General features: G+C 40.4%; 1 protein-coding gene across 1 annotated transcript in view; it reads left to right on the forward strand.

Moving 5' to 3' along the window:
• The window catches only part of LOC121906971 (SH3 domain-binding protein 4), a 41,122-nt gene extending 17,667 nt beyond the window's left edge, over positions 1-23,455 (forward strand). Inside the window, exons 2-5 of the mRNA XM_042426242.1 lie at positions 4,959-5,181; positions 5,548-7,910; positions 21,037-21,225; positions 21,644-23,455. Of these exons, the coding sequence (XP_042282176.1) occupies positions 5,058-5,181; positions 5,548-7,910; positions 21,037-21,225; positions 21,644-21,868 (2,901 nt within the window). The 5' untranslated portion in view covers positions 4,959-5,057 and the 3' untranslated portion in view covers positions 21,869-23,455. The remainder of the gene's footprint in view (positions 1-4,958; positions 5,182-5,547; positions 7,911-21,036; positions 21,226-21,643) is intronic.
• Positions 23,456-24,315: the final 860 nt, after the last annotated feature.

Below are 24,315 nucleotides of genomic sequence, written 5' to 3' on the forward strand. Positions count from 1 at the left end.
AGACATTTCATTCTGGACCAAAGTGGTGGAGTGACTGACAGACCAACAGTGCCATCCCTAGAGTTGGTAGCATGGCTTAAGAAAGGAAAAGCTGATCGTTATGGAGAACATAGGCTTCCATGCAAAAGAGGATATTAGTTCAGTCTGATTAACAGGTTAACATCTTTACAAACTGGTAGACAATCCAACACTGTGCCCCTGTAATGACCAGTGACCAGCCTCCTCACTCTAATAGTTGGCTTTGTTCACGAAATACTCTGGTCACAAATTTATCTCATCATATTTATCTACACATTTCCTCTATCTGAAGTACTTAACTCTGCATAGATTTAGTTAAGTCCAACACCGGAGAGAGCCTGATTAAGCTGAACCTCCTTCATGAGACTGGCTGCAGGTCTGCACGTACTTTAAACATCAAAAACAGACTGATGGGATTTCTGTGATGGTTTCTGATTACTTCTGAACTTTTAAGTGCTTCCAAATGTGAAGTTCCACCTCAACATCCTCAAAGCCATTTATAAGACACATTTCTGAGACTGAACATTAGCTAAATAAATAATGAATCAGCCGCTAGATCTTTCCTTTATGTTGTTGAGGCTCTGAAGAAAGTACGGGCAGTAGAGCCAAGTAACTTTCCTTTCTTGACACCATCCTCTGAGGAGACACATGAGGCAGTGCTAAGTGTGATTTCCACACAGTATGAAAGTCTGTGCTAAATGCTGAGCAGCTTAACTCTACAGAAATGTTATTAGAGAAGTCCAAAGGGAGAGTTTTTGACATGCCGTCAGCAGAGCAGCTGGCTGAGCCTCATTGTAGCCTCTCCAAGTGCCTTATTACCAGGCAACATGTGCCGATTTACATGACAGAGTTTTGTTGTTCTTCTTTCTCAGATTTACATGCCAGCAGTCCCCACCCACCATTGTTCTGTGGTGATGGGAGTAAGACAGTGCAGGGTGGTCATGCTGAGGTTTAGATAGCTGCTGCTGCTGCAGACCACCCAGACTTTACATTTGACCTCACCTCACCCTCCCTCCCCCTGCTTCAGAGAGATGAGATCCAGACGTCATACTGCTGACGAGGCAGAGCACACTAACGGTTCTAACGAGCATGGATTATTGAATGTGATACTGATATCAAAGTTGCTGATAGCTAATTCATACTATTCGTATAGCACCTTTTACACAGGCTAGTGCATACAAAGCTCCTCTCAGATCCTCATCAGGCTGCTCCAACGGCTCTGAGCATAAACACTGAAAATTTGCTTTACCAAAAACTTTTGTCCTGCACTTTGAAACAACTAAGCATATCTTGTTCATGCAGTAACAGCATTTCATACATGTACGTTGGTATAAGACCATGTATTCCACTTTTTATGAAATTTTACAGACAAAATGAATGTGAGACATAATGGTTGGATTAACTGATCAAGAATATTTTGGTTAGTCGCGGCCTTGGTTAACTCATATTTTGGGGCAGTTCTTACACAATTTACAGTGTAAAAGCCCGACTGATAATGGATTTTGAGTGTTTTCTCCCAGGAAGTTGTTTAGCTGAGGTGGTGAGTCACTAAGATCAATTGATCATGATCAATTTAGTTTGTAAAGTTTTCATTGAAGGTTAATGCTTTGCTTGATAAAAATGTATTATTTTTCTATGTCAGTGGACGTGATCTTCATTTCAGGCGAGGTGGACCACCTCTGCTGTGGAAAATCCTGCATAAATGAGCTTTCAGATTTTTACATGGCTTTTTTTATGAGAGCTATTTAAATACTGTTAAATACTGTTAATAAACGTACTATACTGACCTAATAAAAGGTTGATAATCTTAGCTGATAATCATTTACTGGCAGGGAGCACACTCATTTTGTTATGAATGAAGTAAAACAAACCATAAGTATATTTAATTATGTAAGAATAATGAGGCTGAGACACATAACATAAAAGTGCAGCCTTTGAAACACTTACAGCACTGCAAGTTTGTACTGAGATCACAAATGAATATATTTGCCAATGATGTGGTCTTGTTCTGTCCACAATCTAATGAGGCTTAGGCACTATGCATGTGCGTGTGTAGGTTGATATAAAGTAGCTGACCCTACAGGTTATATCAAAATTATAATTCAGTATCAGTGAACAGGCACTTGAATGCAGCGAAGTCGGCTAAACTCCTATTTAAACAGACACACACCAGTGTCTCTGCCATCTCCTCCTCTTCCACCATATTACAATTTGCTCAGATTTATTTGTACAATATAACTTTGTGCTGTGATGTCATGATAAGATCATATCATCATGATACAATCCCACCAAAAAGACAATATTGTTATCAGCTAGCCTAATTTAAACTAAACTCAGTGAAAGTTTCCAGTTTCCAGTTTTTGCCCCATCACTCTGCATTACAATAATGTATATCTTTGCCAAAACTGCATTTTTGTTCTAATAAAGATGCTTAATTGCTGCCAGCTGCCTCAGCCATGGCCCTGTAACAAACTTCTGCTTAGAGCACCAATCTGACCCTACAAATATATGTGTTAAATATGTATGTTAAATATATACAGGTGTAAAGGTTACTTCATTAAAACAGAGTTTACAGCAGTTCTGTGCAATCTATGTGTAATAAGAGCATAAAAATAAAACACAATTGATGTATACCGCCTTTATGCCTGCAAAAAAAGTGAAAACAAATTGACAGCCTAAAATTTGTTCGCCCTCTCCCAGAAGTCAAATCTGAAATGCCTCCACATCTTAAAATAAACTTCAGGGTTTATAGAAACACTGGAGAAAGTTTCATGCTTTAGTCATAAAATCCACCATACCTTCCATATAGGAGTTTATCTGCTCCACTAGTGATGTGTGATTCTGAGGTCTTAAATGATGCCCACATGAGAAGTAAGAGCAGATACAGAGTACATACCAACAAGAACAATAATCTCTCCTGACAAGAGAGGTCACAAACACAAGGTCACAATATTCATTATTCGCTTCACATTTGACACTCGGAGTGCTTGAGACTGCAACAAATAAAATCAACAAAATACATAACGTTAAATCCATCAGCAGTGTATTATGTAACTAAAGGTTTCTGTATTTGTCCAACTTTGTCAACTGGAACCAGGAGATCAAAACTCTTCACTGAAAGACGTTTGTTTAAGCTCGGTGAGTCAGGTGAAATCCTAATATCTGCATCAATATAACATCATCTTAACTGAGTGGAGCAGTTGTGGCCTTTTGTTGGCAGTGTTGTCACAGAACTTGCCCAGCTGAATGTGTGCTGTAGCAGTGTACCAGTAGTAAACCATCATCAGCCTCATCCTCTCTGTGCAGTGTGTCGTCCCTGAGCTGACACTGTTATCAATTATGGATTCAAGTAAAAAGCCTGGTGTCTCTCAAACCACTGTGTTCCACTGACCCACATCTGCAGCTTGTAGTTTTTTTACTCCTTTTTTTTTTTGTTTCCATCATATTTACACTGCCGACAGTGGTCTGAATATTCGTCTGCAGTTGGTTACAGTATAGAGTTTGAGTCATGTATGAGAAGTAAAGATAAGTGTGTTGTTTCGGGTGTCTCCTTTCTCCTCGAGGCAAAGCTTGAATTAATGAAATTCACAGCTGCAATCAGACAAACAGAATGTGTGTGTGTGTGTGTGTGTGTGTGTCATATTTTTTTCACTTACTTCTAGTGATATCTATCCATGCTGGTAGTTTTGGTTTGGTTTGTTCAGGTTGTGATATTTCTGTCTTCATCCTAAAACAATGTTGATGAATGGAGATTAGTTTGTGGTGCTTACAGCATTGTAAAAAATACATTACAAATGAATAGAAACAGTGTCCCTGTTAGTCTGGAAAATCCACCAAACACACACTGCAATCTACTACTTTCTATAGAAAAAATAGCTCCTGTGAAAACTGTTGACAGGAAAAGGGGTTAAACATCCTGCTGCTGGAAATACTCACTGCTGCACCAAATGTGTATTAATCCGCCACTGAAAATAGTCCCAAACAAATGCATTATTTCCTCCTGTTTGAGTAATGTTTGAGAAAAAGCACAGTGCCCAGCTGTCTTACAAAATGATTTAGTCTTTTTTGAAAATCAAACTATATATTTGTCAGCTGTTTTTAAAGGTTTAGGTCTTTATTTTCCATTTAAGGAAGTAAATAGCAAGTGTGTGTTTTGTTGTTGTATTGATTTTAAGTAAACAGTAGTATTACTATTTAATGGTAGATATACAATGCTGTATCAGAAACTTAGCAATGACATGTTTTAGTGCATTTTCAAAATATCTTACCTATAAAATTAATATATGATTTTTGACTCACTTCATATGTGACATGTGTGCTGCAGGCAGTTTTTCTTATTACGCTTAAAAACGACTACTTTTCAAATTTAAAAAGTAATGAAATGAACCGCAGACTTGTTCAGCAGTGTTGTAATGATCCCAGAAATCATCACTAGCATTGTATCAATAATAATTGGTATGAATAAATAAACTGATATCTACTGTATGAACATTAATCAGACATTTATGAGCCAGAGAGCAAAACTCAGGGTGAAATAATTTGTTATTCTGTTGATGAAGATTTTCTACCTCTCGTGTTGGTCTGATTCTGTACATGAAGATCCAAACTCCAGAGAGGAAGCTATTTAGAAGCCTTTAAACACATGCGTATTTATGCACATCCTTTTTATAACAACATTTATTGCTTAGTTTATGCTGATTTGTAGCAAGTTGGAAGCTTAGAAGCAAAAAACTGAAAAACATTCCAAATTTAAAGTGAGTTACAGCACAGTGAGTTCAGAGCATGATCAACATCAACAAGATACATTTCAAAGGGCGAGAAGATTGGGGCTCTGGATGTTTGACGATGTTGTTTCACACACTGTATCTTAAATAATAAATGACATGCAAAAAAAGAGATTGATTAAATGTTATGTTATTGAATATTTTTGTGTCTTTCAGATCATGGGAGGCTGTTGACATCCGACTTTGCCACCAGCTAAAGAAAACCCATTAGCGTAGCCTGAACACACAGGTTGCTGGACAGTGACGGGTCCAACCATGGCCGCCCATCGAATCAGAGCCACAACCAACAACAACACTTCTCTCCCTCGCTGCAAATCTGAGGGGACGCTCATCGATCTCAGCGAAGGAGTGTCAGAAGCCACTCTCACTGATGTCAAAGGTCAGCTGCTTAAACTAAAGAATGCAGGCAAAAACAATCACCGCCGGGGGTTTTAATGACATACGAACTGGGCAATGAAAAGAATGGGATAGACTGTATTTAAAGATGCATAATGATGACGTCCGTGCAAGTGGTGCAGTTCGTTTGTTATTCTTATTAACTTTTTAACTTTGCATTAACTTTACATGTAGGCCTTAGACATATATGTTTCAATCATGTTTTAGTCCTTTCATATTTTTGCAAGAAAACACACAACACAAAGACTGCACCTATTTAATGACACCAGACTATTTTGAAAACTGCTAGAATCCATACATTTATACACATAGAAAAATCAAAAAACCTGACATTGTTCTTTTTTTCCAGTGCCTTCTCCCAGTGCCTTACGACTGGATGCTACTGCCTCCTTCGGCACTGCCAGGGAAGTCGTTGCCATTAAGGACTACTGCCCATCCAGCTTCACTACCTTGAAGTTCTCTAAAGGGGACCGCCTCTACGTTCTGGACTCATCAGGAGGAGAGTGGTGGTACGCCCACAACAACACAGAGATGGGTTACATTCCTGCAGCTTATGTGCAGCCCATCAACTATAGAGACTCATCCTTCAGTGACAGCGGGATGATTGACACTGTGGGAGACTGTAATGAGGAGGCAGCCAAAGAAATGGACCTTCTAGGAGAGTGGGCAGGGGTGATTCTGAAACCAACCACTTTCCAAAATGGAAATCCTTTTACAACAACCCATACCTCTACAAACCCTTTTCTAAATGGGGGTCCTCAGAGCTCACTTGATCAGAACAGTAATGAGAAATCAGTTGACCTCCTTCTGTTTGACACCCTCACTCCATCAGCGCCCAACTCCACCAGCAGCACTGCCGACATCAATGGTTTTGGCAGTGGCATTTTTAACCTGAACCCTCTTAGTCCCACTGTAGGGGTGGGCCAAACGCTGCGCAGGGACAACCCGTTTTTTAGAAGCAAAAGGTCCTACAGTCTGTCTGAGCTGTCCATCCTGCAGGCTCAGTCCGACACCCCTCAGGCCTCCACTGGTTTCTTTGGTGGCCTTAAAGCACCGGCGCCAGAGCAGTTCCAGAGCAGGGAGGATTTCCGGACTGCATGGCTCACCCACCGCAAGCTTGCCAGGTCCTGCCATGACTTGGACTCACTGGGTCAGAACCCAGGCTGGGGCCAAACACAACCGGTGGAGACCAACATCGTCTGTCGGTTGGACAGCTCAGGAGGGGCTGTCCAGCTTCCAGACACCAACATCAGCATCCACATACCCGAGGGCCATGTAGCTCCAGGGGACACCCAGCAGATCTCAATCAAAGCTCTGCTAGACCCACCGCTAGAGCTGAACAACGACCGCTGCACAACCGTCAGCCCTGTGGTGGAGATCAAACTCAGCAACATGGAGACCAAAACTACCATTACCCTGGAGATGAAAGTATCTGTTGTGGTGAAAATGGAGAGCAGGCAGACCACTGAAGTATTGTGTGTCAGGAGTGATTGTAAAGAGGGACCTTATACCCCTATTCCTCAGGCGTACATGTATGGGGACACGGTCCAGGTGTGCCTGGATAACCTGGAACCGTGCATGTATGTGTGCGTTGTGGCTCAGTCCCAGTCCATATCTCCAGACTCCACAGTTTGGGAGCATGTGGTTAAAAAGATCACCCTTGGAGTATATGGTCCCAAACACATTCACCCATCTTTCAAAACAGTCGTGGCTATGTTTGGCCATGATTGTGCCCCAAAGACACTATTGGTGAGTGAGGTAGGCAAGCAGGCACAGTCTGCACCACCAGTAGCGCTGCAGCTCTGGGGCAAACACCAGTTTGTATTGTCCAGACCGCAGGACCTCCGTGTTGGGGTTTACTCCAACATGGCCAACTATGAAGTAAAGGCTAGTGAGCAGGCCAGAGTGGTCCGGGGCTTCCAGATCAAACTAGGCAAAGTGAGTAGGCTTGTCTACATGATTGCCTCACGCAACACTGAAGAGGTTTCTGATTTTACCTTAAGAATCCAAGTCAAAGATGACCAAGATGTAATACTGGCCCAATTTTGTGTCCAGACACCAACACCACCACCCAAAGCAGGCCCAAAAACATCAGTGCAGCGGCGCTTCCTGAAGAAGAAGGAAGTGGGCAAGATCGTCTTGTCTCCTCTTGCCATTGCCACCAAGTACCCTGTTTTCCAAGACAGGAGAATTAATAACCTGAAGTTTGGAAAACTAATCAAAACTGTCATCCGACAAACAAAAAATCAGTACTTGCTGGAGTACAAAAAAGGAGATTTTGTTGCTCTGTTGAGTGAAGAGAAGATCAAGCTGAAGGGCCAGTTGTGGACGAAAGAATGGTACATTGGATATTATCAGGGCAAAATGGGACTTGTCCATGCCAAGAATGTGCTAGTGGTTGGCAAAGTTAAGCCCATTTACTTCAGTGGGCCTGACCTTACAACTTCATTATTACTGGAGCAGATACTGAAGCCCTGCAAGTTCCTCACATACATCTACGCCTCTGTAAGAACTATACTGATGGAGAACATCGGCAACTGGCGAGCATTCGCTGACGCCCTCGGATATGTCAACCTGCCCTTGACGCATTTCTGCCGCGCAGAGCTCGACAGTGAACCTGAGAGGGTTGCATCAGTGCTGGAGAAGCTGAAGGAGGACTGCAACAATGCAGAGAGCAAAGAGCGGAAGTCTTTCCAGAAAGAACTCCTGACAGTAAGTTACAGCCTTGGCATCCTCCTCTGTTGCAGTGACTTAGCATTTTCTCCAAGTCATTGATTTGAAAAAATGCAAATTTTCCTTCCCTGTTCAGAGTCTCAGTTGTTCGTCTGTTTGTCCTTCATATGTGCAATTAAATGACTGTGTTTCTGTCTTGATCCTCCCGGTAGGAGAATTCTCTTTTGGAACACAGTTGTGCCTTTCTCTTGTTATCTGCACACAGCTGCTTTAGGTTTTAGGCTTTGGTCCAGTCTGCTAATTCTGCTGGGAGAGCAGTCGATAACTGCTGTGTAGGCATCAAAGTGTAGTCGAGACCCGAGGAGCAGTGGAGAGCAGCAGAATACTTTATTCCCATACAAGTGTTTGTTGCTTGAGTTTAAGAGTTAGTGTGCAGCGTGTATACAGTATGCTGATCTTATAAATCCAATTGATTGCTCAGGCTGCTCTAATAATTTTCTGTCTTTATGTGCATATGAATCAAAGCCCTTGGGGACAAAACAACACAGTAAAACAGCTTAATGAAACAGACCCTTAGTCTTGTATTTACAGTATAAAGTAATTTTAAAAGGCAGATTTAGTGCACGAATATTATGTACTGTGAATAAATGCCTTAAAAACAGAGCCACAGGTGACTGTCATGTATAGATCATCAGTAAACTCACAGCACAATCTTTTTGCTCTTACAGAGCAAAACACAGAACTGAGCCTTTTCCTAAAAACATTTAGCTGTAATTGGTTTATCAGATGGGTAGTTGGGACTTACTTTTGCCTTTCCTCTAAAGAGAACAGATTTGTCCGCAGTAGACGAAGAGACCTTTTCAAGCCTCATGCTTTTCTCTTTTCAGTATATTCAGCTTTTCTTCATAGACAAAATGCTGAGCTGTAAATGTGAAAACCAACTCTATCTGATACTTCATAGTGCATCTCCTGTCATGGAAATGTGGATTTCCTGTGTTGCCTCAGGTGGTAATGATTCTCATCCTGAGATGCTTAAACACACTGAACACTCATATTATATTTAATCTGACTTGTGCTTATTGCCCAATACTCCATAAAACCTTGTATTTTCAGTTTTCCAGTTTTTATTTTATGTGTCTGTGCCTGTTTGAAATACTACAACCTTTAGGGGGAGTGACGTTAAGCTTCCCTTGTGCCTTTATTCTGTTTCGACACTTTGTTTCTCTGTCAGTATAATATTCAACTGAGAGTCTCTGTCAGAGGTCATACAGCTGAAGTAACACGGAGCAGAAACACTGTAATTTACGCAGGGTGGTAAACACTAGTTAGAACCATTTATAGACAGAGAAACTGCAGTATGGAAAAGAACATAATAAAAGGTGGTGACTGAAAATATGCCCTTTTGGGGGAGTCGGTACTTTGCAATCCATTTCTGAATATAGGTCGGCACTGTGTTTTCTGTTTCTTCTGTCACGATTACACCTAAATTACTGGTTACTGTGGGGACAATCAAAGCACGCAGCAATCCAGCAAATTTGAAATTATGAAGGCTCTTTGTTTAACCGACACAAATATGCTGTTTGTGCCATTTGCAAACATCCAATGTTTGTTTTTTGTCCCTTGAAAAGTGGATTTTGGTCTATGTGTGGGCCTCGGAGTAGCTGATTGTCAGATGAAATCCTCTTCTTCCTCTCTTCTTGCAAATGAACTATTTTCTATTTCAGAGGAAACAATCTCTTATGTTTTGCCGGTGTGTCATTTTGACATGGGCAGAAGTCTATTTTTAGAAGAAACACAACCAAATCAAAAGCACTGTGGTTGCACCAAAGAGCTCCTTTTGTGCTCCAACATCTGAATCTGTACTTTTCTGCTTTGATTGTTCATGAAGAAAGGGATCATTAGCAGTGCATATACACATATACAGTGTATTGTTACAAATATAGATTTTTTTATTGTCTTGTCCTAAGTTATTCATTTAACTGCTTCTCAGATGAGTCAGTGTCGCCTGTATATTTAGATATGATAACATTAAGAATGTACAGATGTTGACTAACTTAATAATGGCCACAGATGGGTCCTATGAGCCAGAGAAAAAATATATGAGGGGAACTATGAGTTTTTACATTTGCAGGCTCTGTACACATACAAAATAAACTTTGTTCAAAAGTATTGTGATCCAAATAATGTCTAAAGCCTTGTAATATAAACCACTGTAACAAAGCAGGAGGACCAAGGATTGATAAAGTTTAGAAATGAGACCATTGCTCCATCTGTCCATCAGTGTTACTCTTTGGTGCGGAGCAAACATCTCAACATCTACAAAATATTTCAAGCTACTGGCCTTACAACCATAAAATTTCTACAGCGCCACCATCAGCACAAAAATTTCCCTTCAACAACATTTTTAGGTATCTTGAAAATTTATAGCTGTATTTTCAACCAAGTAGGTGTAGATATTCATTGTACTCAGAGTATGAATTCTAAAAACTTTGATGACCCTCTGACCTTCAAGTTGAACATTTTCAACTTGTACGAATACAATTTCAATGTAATTCACATCATTCACCTGTCGTGAATAAACGTGAATTCGCATTGACTTTTCTTGTTGTGGAACAATTCTCTTTGCGTTCTATGTGAACACACCATAAAACCGTAAATAATTGATTTTTTTTTTGCCACTAGGAGGCAACGGAAATTGAAAGCTGCTAATATAACACCAACATATCACTTTTTAAGTTGATATGGTGAACTTGTGAGCAAACAGTCACTGATTTAAACATCTGGCAGATGCAGAGCAACATTAGTATTTATTTGGTCGTGTTTCTGTCCACCTCATGAAGTCCTTCTAGTTCTGTTTCAGCTCCAGAGAATAACATCTTTCTGCTGTTTGGTGCTGCACAGGTAGTGTTTTTTTTTTTAGCTTTTTCACTGAAAACAGCTGCCTGCTGATGCCAAAAATGATGCTGAAGAGAGCTGTGAGAGTGAAACAAAACAAGTTAGGGGTCAGAAAACCAAAACAATAAGTTGAAAGATTGTGAAAGGTTCTGAAGAAGTGTGTGTGGAAATGCAAAGTCAAGTGATAATTCTCTGCAGGTTCAACACCACAAGCAACACCTTTCACATACACATAGTCATGTGATTGTTTTAAAAAAAATGATCATAGCCACTTTAATGTTCAGTAACATTAAAGTAACAGCCCTTTCAACAACCTTCTCCATGCTTTGCTGTAGCACCGATGCATTTTCACAGCCTTCACCATGCTCCCCACACCTACTGTCATGTTCAAATGGGCAGATTGCCTTAACATTTCCTGATTACTTTCCAGCAGTAGTAGTAGTAGCAACAACAGTATTTATTATTAATTATGAAAGTAAGAGAGAGTGCTACATTTTAGCATTTAACTACATTCTGTGTTCTTAGCTTCAGGTGATTAGTAGTTATATCTACAAATGATAATTACCTCTTCATAATGTAACATACAGTATACCAGTGCATATAGTATGTTCTAATGGTTGATCTCAGAGTTTGTCTTTAGAAGCAAGCAATAAGAAGCCCAAGGCCTCAGTTTAAACTCTGGCAAAATGAGGAGCACCTCAGGAGTGCAGGTTGAGATTTATCATCGTTCATCGGCGTGCCAACTACCTGATGGGTTGATTCTCCTCCCAGCCAAACAAATCTGCTGGAAGGTGCTGAGCAGAAGGGAACAGAGTGCACCTCCAATCTCAAATATCTAATCAGATTTTAGCATCAAATTTGCACTGACATGTCATTATACTGCATGGTCGGGCTTTTAGATTTTTTTTTCTACCACAACAGTTACATCTATTAATGTTTTTCTTTGCTTTTGCTTTAGTTCTTCTTGGAAGATAGGGTCTGTAATTTTATTTTGGGTGATGTTTTACAATTATTAACACTTTGACTTGTAGTTTTCCTACAAATTTCTGGATGTGAGGTCTAAGTTAACCGTTCAGCCAGAAACTGGGCAGAATGATCACTTAACTGCTGGTTAGAAGATAGACTTCCAGTAGATTTCTCCAAAAGTGACCACACATTGCAGTTAATTAGAGAGGATGTTGCAGCCCAGCATATTTGCATGAGAAAGTTTTTAAGCCTAGTCACAACAGTGACAGCAAAATGTATCTGCATGTCTTGGTAAAATATGTGTTTCTAAAAGCTTTGTGACGCAAAGACCACTCAAAGCGCTAACACGCTAACCAGCCAGGAACATAGTTAGTGTGAGTTAGTCACAATAGCTCCCTCAGCTTCTTTCTACTTTCTCTGTACTTGGCTGTTTACTCCACCCTGGCATTTTGTTCTCAGGATTATACAGCATTTCATTCAACAAGAAGTTTTATTGAAGAGGAGAAAAAAGGCTCTCTGAGCTAAAGACCTGTTTTGTACCATCAACTCTCTTCCCATAATTGTAAATCATTTATCTTTTGTGGAGCCGATTTTACTCTGACAGAGGAGGCGAACAACAGTGTAAAGACTTGCCTGATATTTATCTCACTAAAGTTGAGATGAATAGATTTAAAATGACAGTGTTTAACATGCTGGTGTGGTCTTCAAGGTGAGCAATTACAAAATGTCTCATTATGTACAATTTTGTGAGGCAAACTTAAGGCAAACAATAGAAACAAAATTGAAGCAGACTCAAATTGATAATAAATATGACTTTTTTTCTGGAATAGTTCCATTCAGTTATTTGTTCTGGATGTTCCCAGGTAATACCTGTATGAATAAAGCTATCATCATGTAAGAATCCATCTAGAGTTCAGTCGTCCTGGAGACGGTAGAAAATATGTCTGGGATGAACAGAGATTTACCTCGGATGATAAAGGGATTTTAAACTATCGCTTAGTAAATGATAAACTGAACTGAGCACTGACAACGGAGCGCGTCTTCTCATGCTGTTACTATAGTTACTATCACTGGCTGGATGTTGCACTGGTTAAACAAAACACAGCGCTACTCTGGCTGTGTGTGAGTATATTAGCTAAAGCGTACATTTAGAGCATTTCAATATGTTATTGCGGTCTCTTTTGTTCTAATCTAAGACTTAAACACTTATCAAACAAAGCTTGTACGTGGACAGTAGTGATGCGCAGATTGCAGTTATATCTGAGGACACCACGGTAATCCACGAATCGGGCAGGTCAGGGATTAATAGTGGAGGGGTCCTGGGTGGAAGCAGCATCTCTAATCTTTAAAGTAAATTGTCAAAGAAAACACTCAAACATCAGCAGGAGCAGATTTAGTGATCTGGGGCCTCAAGAGAATTGTGTCTTGCTTTGGGACGGTTTACATTCTCTCCAGGACGGTTCCGGGATGGAGTCAGGAGCCCTGCTTAGAGTTACATAACAGTCTCACGTGTCTGATGTGAGTCTTGTGGGTTTGTAAAGACGTTGTGTTGTTGTTGTTGTCAGCGGATGATGGAAAGGATCCAGGTTGTGTCTGATGGATCTCAGGCCTGCAGATGTTTCCTGCCTCATTGTTCAGAAACTAAACAGAAGCTCCAGTTGGGGACCTGCAGGCGCCTCCTTGTCCTTCCCATAATCCTCCTGGACCCAGACTCCCTCTGCACATAGAAGCAGTCACAGACTCTTAAACAGCACATTCTCTCTAGCAGGTGAATTCTGTTACATAATAGGAGATGATTTGTGCTTTATTTCATGTCAGGGTACAGCCGCATCACACATCAGTCATCCATTATTCATTTGATTAATTCATATTTATCATCATGAATTATTAATCAATAATTCATTTCATTTTAGTGCACAAATAAAGATGTGTGTAATGGAAATTTGGGTAAATGCTTGTTTATTTTCTTCCAGAGAATTAGATGACAATATCCATCCCACCATCACGAGTGCATGGTAAATATGAAGATACAGCCAGCAGCTGGTTAGCATAGCTTAGCATAAAGACTGGAAACAAAGGGAAACAGTTAGCCTGGCTCTGGCCAAAATGTAAAAAATCAGCCTACCGTTGCCTCATATTATCAGCTTGATATTTAACAGACAGATATGAAAGTATTAGTCTTCTCATCTTACTCTCTGCAAGAAAGAGACATGTTGAACTGTTCTGTAATGTGATAAACTTACTTGTGAATGGGTGATTCTGGGCAAGCAGGTTATCATTCTCTCTGTGTCTCTCTCAAGCTGCTGCAGTTACCTTTGTGGATATGAAGGAGAAATTAAAAATCCAAAATAAAAACCCCATCTCTCTCTCTCTCTCTCTCTCTCTCCCTCTCTCTCTCTCTTTCTCTCTCTCTCTCCCTCTCTCTCTCTCTCTGTGTCTCTGCTCATGTCCTCCCTGCACATTGTGTTCATGTTGCCTGCTGCTTGCTTGCTTAAACATTTACCCACTGCACACATTCTCTTGTCAGCATAGATTTGCCTTTCCAGCAACAAACTGCTAACTGCACTTTCTCATTAAGAAGCTACTGAGTAAAGAAACCACCATAAAAAAAAAAACTCAATGGACTGATTGATTACGGAAATGTAAAAAGAAACATAAATCACCATGAATATAGCATATACAATATTACTAAAAACTTTTCAAAAATAAAGTACAATCTTTCATCTCAACCCAACAAAGGGTAAAAATGCTGAATCTCCATTTGTCAGTATAAAGCAACAAATTCTCAATTTTATTTTTTCAAAAATTTTTTACATCATACTCAAATCTCTTCCATCTCAGTGTTCATGGATAACTCATAAGTCATTTCAAAGTCAGTCTACAGGAATTTCTTTCACTGGGAGTAAATCTTGTAAAAGATATTTTAAAGTGATGACGGCAACGATTAGTATCTACAGTGATCTATAAAACACATGACTGATCAATGGACTGCACATGCAAGTGATACCAGAAACAGCCTCAGACATCGACCTGATATCCTGTCTGTATGTCTTTTTCTCTGGTAATATGATCTGAAAAAAGCCCTTTATTGTGTGTATTTACTTTGTAAACGGAGCCTGAAAATGGACACTGAAACCAACGTGCACAGCTTGCAGACTTATTTACTCAGAAGCGAGTCACTACTTTCTGTCTCACATGACGTGAATAAGACTGAATCCCACTGTGAGCTTCTTTCAAGCAGTCTGAATTCCTCCCATACAAGTGAAGAAAGAGAAGCACCAGGGGAAACCCTCCTCCTCCTCCTCCTCCTCCTAACCCCTGTTCTTGCTCCTCTTGTTGCAGACAGTGAACAGACTGCAGATTCCATAAAATCTTGAAGCATGAGACCACAGAGGTAGAACCTTGTTGTATCTCGGAGCTAAAAGGGGATTTTCATTTCTCTCACTCAGAAAGCTCTCACTCAGCTCTGCAGCAGAACGTCCGGCCCTCTTGAATTATTTGCAGTGAGATCAGAGTGGCAGATAGAGCCTGAGAATAATAACAACATCCTATTTCTGGAGGAGGACTTTGAAAACTGGAGAGGCCACCAGGCCCATTATGTGCGATTAGCTTTCTGCTTTGCCATTTTTGTACACAGATCTACATTTTTTTACTGCCATCCATGGCCTCCTTCCTCTTTTTTTTCTTCACTTCCTCTTCCCCCCCTCCTTCAGCGGCTGGGTGTGGTAAGCTGCTGCTTTTGGAATAACTGACTGAACAACAGATCGCTCACTCTCAGGAGATTTAGCCTTGTTTGGGAATGTGCAAGTTGTTTCAGTTTATGAGGAATGAGGAGAGTTCACATGGGTGGGTTAAGTGTCAAAACCCACAATCAGCGTCCTCAGGTGTCAGTTTTGAGATTGAGGTTTGTTCATGAAGAAGGTAAATAGACGAGAAAGTAGGTTTAAAGGAAAACTGGAAAAGGAATGAAACTGCAAAGCCACAGTGCAGCTAAGATGAGGTGTAGAGGCTGCAAATGGGAAAGGTGGAGGAAGTCAGATGGAAAATGAAGATGGGATAGAAAACTAATAAAGGGGAGATTGAAGTGGAGAGATTGAGTGTCAGCTTTGTAGCTGAGAGGAAAAACAGAAACACGATGACGGAAGAAACAAGTCATTTATCAAAAACCTCATGGTCGGTCGTACCAAGAGTTTAGTTTTGCCGTTTTCTTCTAATGTGAAAAGAGGGAGACTGTGTGTGTTTCTGTGTGTACACACGTCTGAACAGCCTGCTTCAATCCCACATCAACGTTATCTCTGAAAAATATGTCTGCAGGAATTTTCTTCTCCTTTTGACAAGCAGATGATTTATGCAGCGGGGGGAGCTGCAGGGCGTCAGCGTACTGATTGCTGAGCTGGTGAAACAAACTGTGGCATTTAACTAAAGCACACACACGCACACATTCCCATAACTAGTCTACACAGATCAGCTGACATTTAAGAAAAACACAGCATTTAATTCCTCCACAGTCTCAGTGTATTGTTGCGGTGCGTAGAAACTGTTTAAATTGCAGTAATAACAGTGTACGCTGCTCCGTTCACTACGGCGCAATTATTAGTTTCAAATCAGGCCCAAGACTCACAGAGCACGTCACTCACTGTTAAATACTTTACCACACGCCATCAAAAATTTACAGCAGAACGTTTCCGACCACTGAGGCATGCTAGGAAAAGATGAAAGTGCAGCTTCACAAAACTTCTTCTTAAAGCTCTGACCAGTGAGCTGGACCTCATAACATAATAAAAATAGAACATTCAACATACACTGTGCTGTCATAAATTTCCCTCTCATGTTAGCCGCCATCTCCTGCCTTGAGCCTGATAGTTGATAGTTCATTCTTGACCTTGGAAATAGTAGTTTGACATAATATTCTCAAGGGTCAGGTGTCACCATGACAACTTAGGAAACTCCATCCCCTAATGAAGTCCATGAGTTGCGGTTGAAAGGTGTGAACCCCTGAGATAAGATGATTTTTCCTTTTTATCTTCAATATTGGTTTTTAACCCTTTGAGAACTTTAATAACAGGCTTTACAGCTTTTGGCATTGTCACTTCATGTCTTAGCTAGAGATTGTGAATTTAGACAAGAAGGTTGACAAATGTCATCAATTTGCCTCGTCAGTGGTATTATACATGTTTCAGAACACATTTTATCATATCAGTACAACACAAATATGTGTATTTGAATGTATAGTGGAGAGTATCTGTATTCCAGGGATGTAAGAACCATGCTGATGGGACAGTCTGAGCCTCAGTCATGTCAAAACATGTACTGATTGTGTAAAATGAACGAAAATGGTTTTTCTTTGTTTTATTTTGATTTTAGATGTTTTGAGACTACCATTCCCATCATACTTTGGGTGATGCAAATAGAAAGTGTAATGTTGCCATGTAATTCAGCTGAGCTGCACTTGAGCCCTGATTTTATAGTCTGTATTTCTTAATAGTAATTCATTGATGATTTATCAGACATGCACCTGATTGATCTTTTTTCTCTCTTCAGTCTTTTTTTTCTGTAGTATCTCTGGACACAAACGCGACGTATGAAAAAAAAAATCTGTGCCACATGACAAAGATGGCAAAATACGATAGTGGCCTGAATGTGTGACAGTATTTTTTCCTGGACTACGTTTGAAAAAGCAGTGGTTGTATTATACATATTATTCACAACAACAGATATTCTTTCATTTTAAACGGAAAGAGTCTTTTACAGAGTGTTGCATTATGGGTTGTTTGTAGCCTTATTGTTGCTAGGCTAGCAAGTTTCTTCATGTCCATTTATAGTGTGTCATTCACTGCTAATAGTGTTTAGGAATATATGAGAGTCTCTGACAGCTTGCGCAACGTGTTTTACTGCCACTGAGGAATTAAATTCCTCAAGAGCGAAAAGTCAAAAGCCTCTCACAAGGTCGACTGTAGAAACCCAGCGACGGCCAAATCATCTGTCCATGGATGCATTGTAACAATGGAAACAATCACCTGGATTACTTTTGATACTGAAGAAAAAGGCTGAATTTCATTTGTTTATGAGGCAAATCTGCTCTGATAAAGGTTGTCTTACTACGTGATTGCTAAGTGGATTTATGGAAGTTTATGCTTGATGGCCATGGCACATACTGCAATTCAGTTGTCTTATTGTCACTTCACTATTTGCAATAAAGGAAGATTGTGGTAGTAATGGGGACCATCATCTCTTGTTAACACCATAAGCTCAGAAAACTTCCCACATTCACAATGTGTCTGTGGAGGATTCAGGTTTATATCAGACCTGCAGTTAAATTGGATCTGGAGGAATTAATAGGCTGAAAAGTACAAAAAAAGGAAGCAGGGAGTGATGCTGAAGGAATTATTGATTGAGTCACTTACATCCACTCAGTGTTTTTATGATGGAGAGGTTTGATGCTTTTTACAAACGGCAATGATATCTTCTCTAAGTCTCTGCATACTTCTTCCAGCGCTGGCCTCCAAGAGCTTGTTAACCAAGTATTTTTGGCAAACAGGCTTCAACAGGACATGCCACACCTAGCTATTAGGGCTCATTTCATTTTCACAATTAAAGCCTCTCAGACAAATGAAAAAGGTGGCGGAAGAAACTTGTCGCTACTTAGAAGGCAGAGCTTAACAGGATGATGCCTCAGATTCTCCATGTTTTGCTCTGCTCCCAGGTGATGTTTGCTTATGAAGAATACAAAGTAGTAAAGGAAGCCCTTCATTACATTAATTCAAGATATGTTCATGCTTATTATCTTAAACCATTGCCATCAGCACAAATATGCACAGTTTTTAATGTGTGACAATTTAATAATTTGCCTGATTTTTAAAAGATTTATATTTAGGTCCTGATTACAGGAAAGAGCACAACTTGTGTCTATGAACACCATCTTGATGTTGATTCAGTATCAAAATATTTGCTTGACATTGTCAATCCAACTGTATATCACTGCAGAATAAAGGAAGCATAACATTGTTACCCAGCAGCACTCCTGTCTGGTGACAGATTTAAAGTCACGGTTAGACAGAAAGTGATTCCCTTTATTTTGGCAGGGATTTCCTGTGGTTGTTTAGTGAGGAAACAGGTGCTCGTCAAAGGCTTATCTCCCTGACAGCCCAGTCCCCCCGATATCCACAAAGACTCCGAAACAAACAAACCCTCTGTGTCGCCAACACAAGCAGAGTCAAAATAAAACTTGAGTTTAGTTTAGTTGTTGAATTTGTCCAGAGGTGGTGACTGAACTTTTTTTTTTCCTTTGATGAATGTAATTTGGTGGCATTCCTGCAGCACAGTCAGCAGCATGTGATTGGCCTACAGCCGCTGCTATCTCATCCTCTGGTCTCGTCTCAGAGTGAGAGTGGCTGCTGGAGCATGGCATCTGAATCACCCCCCCCCCCCATATCCTGTCATTCCACACATTCCTGCACATGGAACTGAAGCCCAAACTGGAGCTTTAAATTCACCTTCGCTCTGTTGAGTCTGCAAGTCAAAAGCTACATCAGAGTGGGTCAGTTCATCTGTGTGAGTGTGTTCTTGGGTACTTCTATCTTTGTGAGGACCAGTTTGAGTTTTAGGTAGAACATTTTTAACATTTTAAAAGAGTGAGGACATTTTTGGAAAATGAGGACATGTTTGGAAAGTGGGTAAACTTTTGGAGAGTGAAGATATTTTTATAGTGAGGACTTATTTGGACAATTTTTGGATAGTGGGCTAACTTTGTCTGGTCTTCACTTCTTCCAAGAGCTGTTTGAGAGTTAAGACTCAGTTTAAGGGTTAAGATTGGAATTATCTTTGGGTTAGTCATGGAGTTGTGGTGGTTAAGTTAAGCAGGTTAAGCAGAGGTTTCTTGTCTGTCCCAGAGTCCAAGCTTAAAAGTAGGGGGGCATAACCCCTGCAGCTTTTTGATTGACCTGGATGAGGAAATAAAGTCGGCTGAGTCAGTATAAATGTTTTAAATCTGGTCCAGCTAGGGTCAGGGTTAGGGTTAGGGTTAGGGTTAGGGTTAGGGTTAGGGTTAGGGTTAGGGTTAGGGTTTGATGTCTTTTATTTACCCATTTTCAATTGTCTCTATTATTATTGTTGGTTTTTAATATTTTGCCTTGTGTAATGAACTTTGTACCTTGAGTTTAGAAAAATGATCTACAAATAAAGATTATTATTAGTATTATTGCTATTGTTGTTGCTGTTATAATAGGATAGGGGCTCTGGGTTGTATTTAGTATATAAGTACAGATGTTTTTGTGTGTGCCTGTGTACCTGTGTGTAAATATGAATGTGATAATACATGCGTATCCATTAGTGCAAATGCACTTGTATTTGCATGTGCCACATTTGGATTTGCAAATCTCTTCTGACATGCTGCAGGTTCTCTGCTGCAGGAGCAGACTGAGTCTCCAGTCGCTCAGCAGAATTGATGGAGACAGAGGTTACAGGGGCTGATGGGAGGAGCTGGGCTCTTGTCCAGACCAGTTAGACACAAACAAACAGGAGACACATTGGCACATTGCATTTTTCTCTCCCATTTTTTGTCTCGCTAGCAATGGGGCTGAGGATGGATATGTTGTTTGGCAGTCCAAACTTTGGTCTTTTGGTCTGGCTTTACCTAACCCTGACCTTTTCTCTAAAGACAAACTGTAGCTAAAACATTAGTATGTTGCTTTTAGAGGCCACCATTAGGGTTTAACTTGAATCTAACTGAACGCAGCTCTTGTTCTGTCCTGTGTCTATATCTGTATCGTATCTCCTCAGCGTCTGACTCTTTCTATCACTGTTGATCAGCAGGCGTTTTCCTCATTTCCTCATCCTCAGTTTAGATGTGCCATAAATCCTGAGTGGTGCTGCTGAAGCAACACGAGGCTCTTATTTCTATTTCCACCAGAAAGCATCTGAAAAATGCACAAAGCTGAGATTTGCAGGGGGGATTGGGGAGGCAGCCTTTGGAAAATTACAGAGGATCAAGTCAGTGGAATGAAACCTGTAGATGTACATTTATTAGTCTCTTTGTGTGTAGTTTTAGTCAAACTTCACTGAATTCTGCTCAGTTTCAATCTGCACTAGACTTGTTAATGATTCATTGTCGTCCTCTCTCTTACCCTGTCTGCTGATTCTCAGTCAGAGCTCAGATCTGATGTGTTTTCACAATTCTGGCCTCACATGGTTCCAGAATACAGGATCTTAATCTCTACAAACCCCCATCATTTCAAGCTGTTCTTCTACTTCACTACTTTTTTATGTATTTATCTCAGTCTGAAGTCCTCTTGTCCTTTCTCTGCAGGCTCTGTTGAAGATGGACTGTCAGGGTCTTGTGGCCAGACTAGTCATGGACTTTGTCCTCCTGACCACGGCTGTGGAGGTGGCTGGACGCTGGAGGGAACTGGCTGAGAGGCTCGCCAAGGTTTCACGCCAGCAGATGGATGCGTATGAGGCGCCGCACCGCGACAAGAATGGGGTGGTGGACAGTGAGGTACACCTGTATTACAGTGCATTACTATTGTTTTGATTCAGTTTACATATATTTGTCTTAAGATTAGTTCAGTATAATAATAACAGTATAGTAGGACCGACTTCTTTTTTGTTCTTTGGCCTTTAGGGGTAGTTATGCAGTTATATATAGTATTTCAATGGGAAATGAGATATTAGTCAGTTGTTATTACTGAACTAGAGTAAGGGCCTGAGTCTTACACAGCTGCTTAGAGGAACTCATGGTTGCTGAGTGTTCACACAAGGTTTGAAGAGTCAGAGTATTTGTAAAGCTTTGAAACTGGCACCAGCTGTCATATCCAAATGACCTAATGAGTTGATTAAGGTCTGAGACCTTGTAAAAACAATCCGAGACTTCGGAATTCTTAAGGTACCCAAACTCTCTCTCTCCCTCTCTGCAGGCCATGTGGAAGCCAGCGTATGACTTCCTGGTCACATGGGCTGCCCAGATCGGTGACAGCTACAGGGACGTGATCCAGGAGCTGCACATGGGCCTGGACAAGATGAAGAACCCCATCACCAAACGCTGGAAGCACCTGACCGGCACGCTCATCCTGGTCAACTGCCTGGACGCCCTGCGGAGCTCCGCCTTCAGCCCCGCCGCTCAGGACGACTACGCCATCTAAGTTCTCTCCTTCATGACTCTTTACTCCTGCAGGTGTTTCCAGACACCAGCTCACCTCGCTCTCCTGGAGCATTTTAGAAGTTACACAGTTTGAAATGCTGCATACCAGCTGTCTGCTCACTCTGAATGCCACTACTGCTGTTATATGTTGTTGTTTTTTTTTCCTGCGGCGCTGCCTTCAGCTCCTTGCACCCAGGGAAACCTCGCCAGACTGCCCCCCATGTCTCCGTGGCTGCCAGCCAAACTACACAGTGCTGTATGGAGCTCACAGTATTCACAAAGACACTTTTAATAGTTGCTGTCTTGCATAGTTATGTATTTTTGTACTCTTATTATGGCACAGCATTTTTTAAAAGCAACACTTTAAACCCTTTGGTTAAGAACTGTGGATTGAACGCCAAGAAAGATGCTTTTTCAAGTAAAGACACTTTTAGACATTGTATCCTTGTTACCGTAACCTTGTCACTTTTGTCAAATCTGTTCTATTTATTTATACATCAAAGAGAAAAGTCACTTTTTCTTCTCTTCTTCAGGTTCTTTCACTGTGGTCCTTCTCATTTCAGAGATCCAAATATTGCTGTCAGTTTATAATTTTCAAGGCCTGGCAGTGAGAAAACTGTAAAGAAAAATAATTTATTGATCTTGTACACTAAGTTTTTATCAAGTTCTCCACTAGTGCTGAAATAATACGTCCATTAATTGAATATTACAGAAAATTCATCAATATCAGTCTAAAATGTAAAATTGATTAATCATTTGCTGCAAACATTCCAAACAGTCTCTGTTTCCAGCTTCTCCAATGTGAGAATTTTCTGTTTTTCTTTTTTGTATTATTGTTAATTGAATATTTTTGGGTTTTGGACACAACAAGTCATTAGAAAACATCACTTTGGGCTCTTTTTTCATTGTTCACTGTTGACTAAACGATTAATGCATTGAGCTTGACTGCTCGCGTAAACAGCAGTTGACAAAAATATCTGAACTCAAGGTCCACTTATTCACTTGTTCTGTTGCTTTCGACCGCATCACACGGTCTTCATCAGCAGATTTAGTTTGCTCAGTTATAGAACTGTGGATGCTCAAACCTCAAACCATTTCTTCTCCATGTTAACCTAAACTCAACCTCCAATTTACTGATGATGACCGTGTGATATGGTTGAAAGCTCCAGAACAAGTAAGTAAATAGACCTTGAGTTGAGATTGTTTTGTTGACTGTAGATCTGTGGATAATTTTTTCAATTAATTCAGAAATTGTTTTTTACTTTCAGCCTTACCTTCCATATAACAACTGAAGCTTAGTCACTCATTCTCAACATACTCTTTATTGTCTTCTGCCTGTGTTTCTTTTGTGTTATGGAAATACTTTTTTCCAAAGCCTGCCAAAAATGAATACAGCTCTACACAGATGACCTTGTTCAATGCTGAGACCACTGTTGTAATGACACTGTCTGTCAAAGCTTCTGGCTAGGTTTTGTCTCAGTGCTGCATACTGTGTAAGGTGGTAGTGACACATCCAGTGGTGAGTTTCAAACCTTTTTGTGACTGCATACTTTTGTGGAAAATACTAAATAAAATGTAAATATTTGTACGCACTATCTGTCAGATTGTACGTGAAGAAGCACACATTGAACAGAACATCACAGTCAGGGTTTCTTTCTTCTTCTGAAGCAGGACCGGCCATCATGTTTCATGTGTTATCAGCTTTCTGTTTGTGGGAAATAGACCATCTGAGAAAATGTGCAGCGGAAGGTAAACGAGATATGCTGGTGCAGGAGGGAAGACATGGACAGGGAGAGTTTAGGTGAGATTCTGGGTACAGACAGAGCAAGGTCAATGCAGAAAGACAAGAGAAACCGAACAAGCAAGACTTGTAACAAGGAAGATTTTACAGCCTTTGATTCTTCATGACCTCCAGCAGCCTGCCCACTTATCTTCCTGCTGCCCTCCTCACTCCATGTCTAATGCTTAAGGGTTCAAACTGCTACAGCCTCCAAAATAGGTTCATGCTTCAAACTTGGGTTTGACTCATTGTTACATTTACCAGCAGCAGAGCTTCTCTGGGGTAGAAATAATGAAAGTGTATTAATAATAATAAAAGTCTACAGTCACCCCAGCATTCTTGTGAGGCTTAATGATCATTACACAGTGAAATGATAAACCATTGGATGTTACCAAGCTGACACTTAGTATGTATGACCAGATTAAAATGCCAACATGACATGTTTAGTCTAGTCAGCACATGATGTAAGCATGTTAACATACTACATATGTTTTGCAAGTAATGATTATGCCACATGCACGCCCATCTGAGAGAAGTGTCAACAAAGTGGTGGAAAAATGGCTACAAAGCCACCATCACTGACAGTTACATAAATAATATCCAATATACATCCAATACATGGAAAGGAGCTATACATTGTATGTTTTGTTAACAAACAGCTACAACTA

The sequence above is a fragment of the Thunnus maccoyii genome, chromosome 11 (assembly GCF_910596095.1).
Source record: "Thunnus maccoyii chromosome 11, fThuMac1.1, whole genome shotgun sequence".
Taxonomy (NCBI): Eukaryota; Metazoa; Chordata; class Actinopteri; order Scombriformes; family Scombridae; genus Thunnus; species Thunnus maccoyii.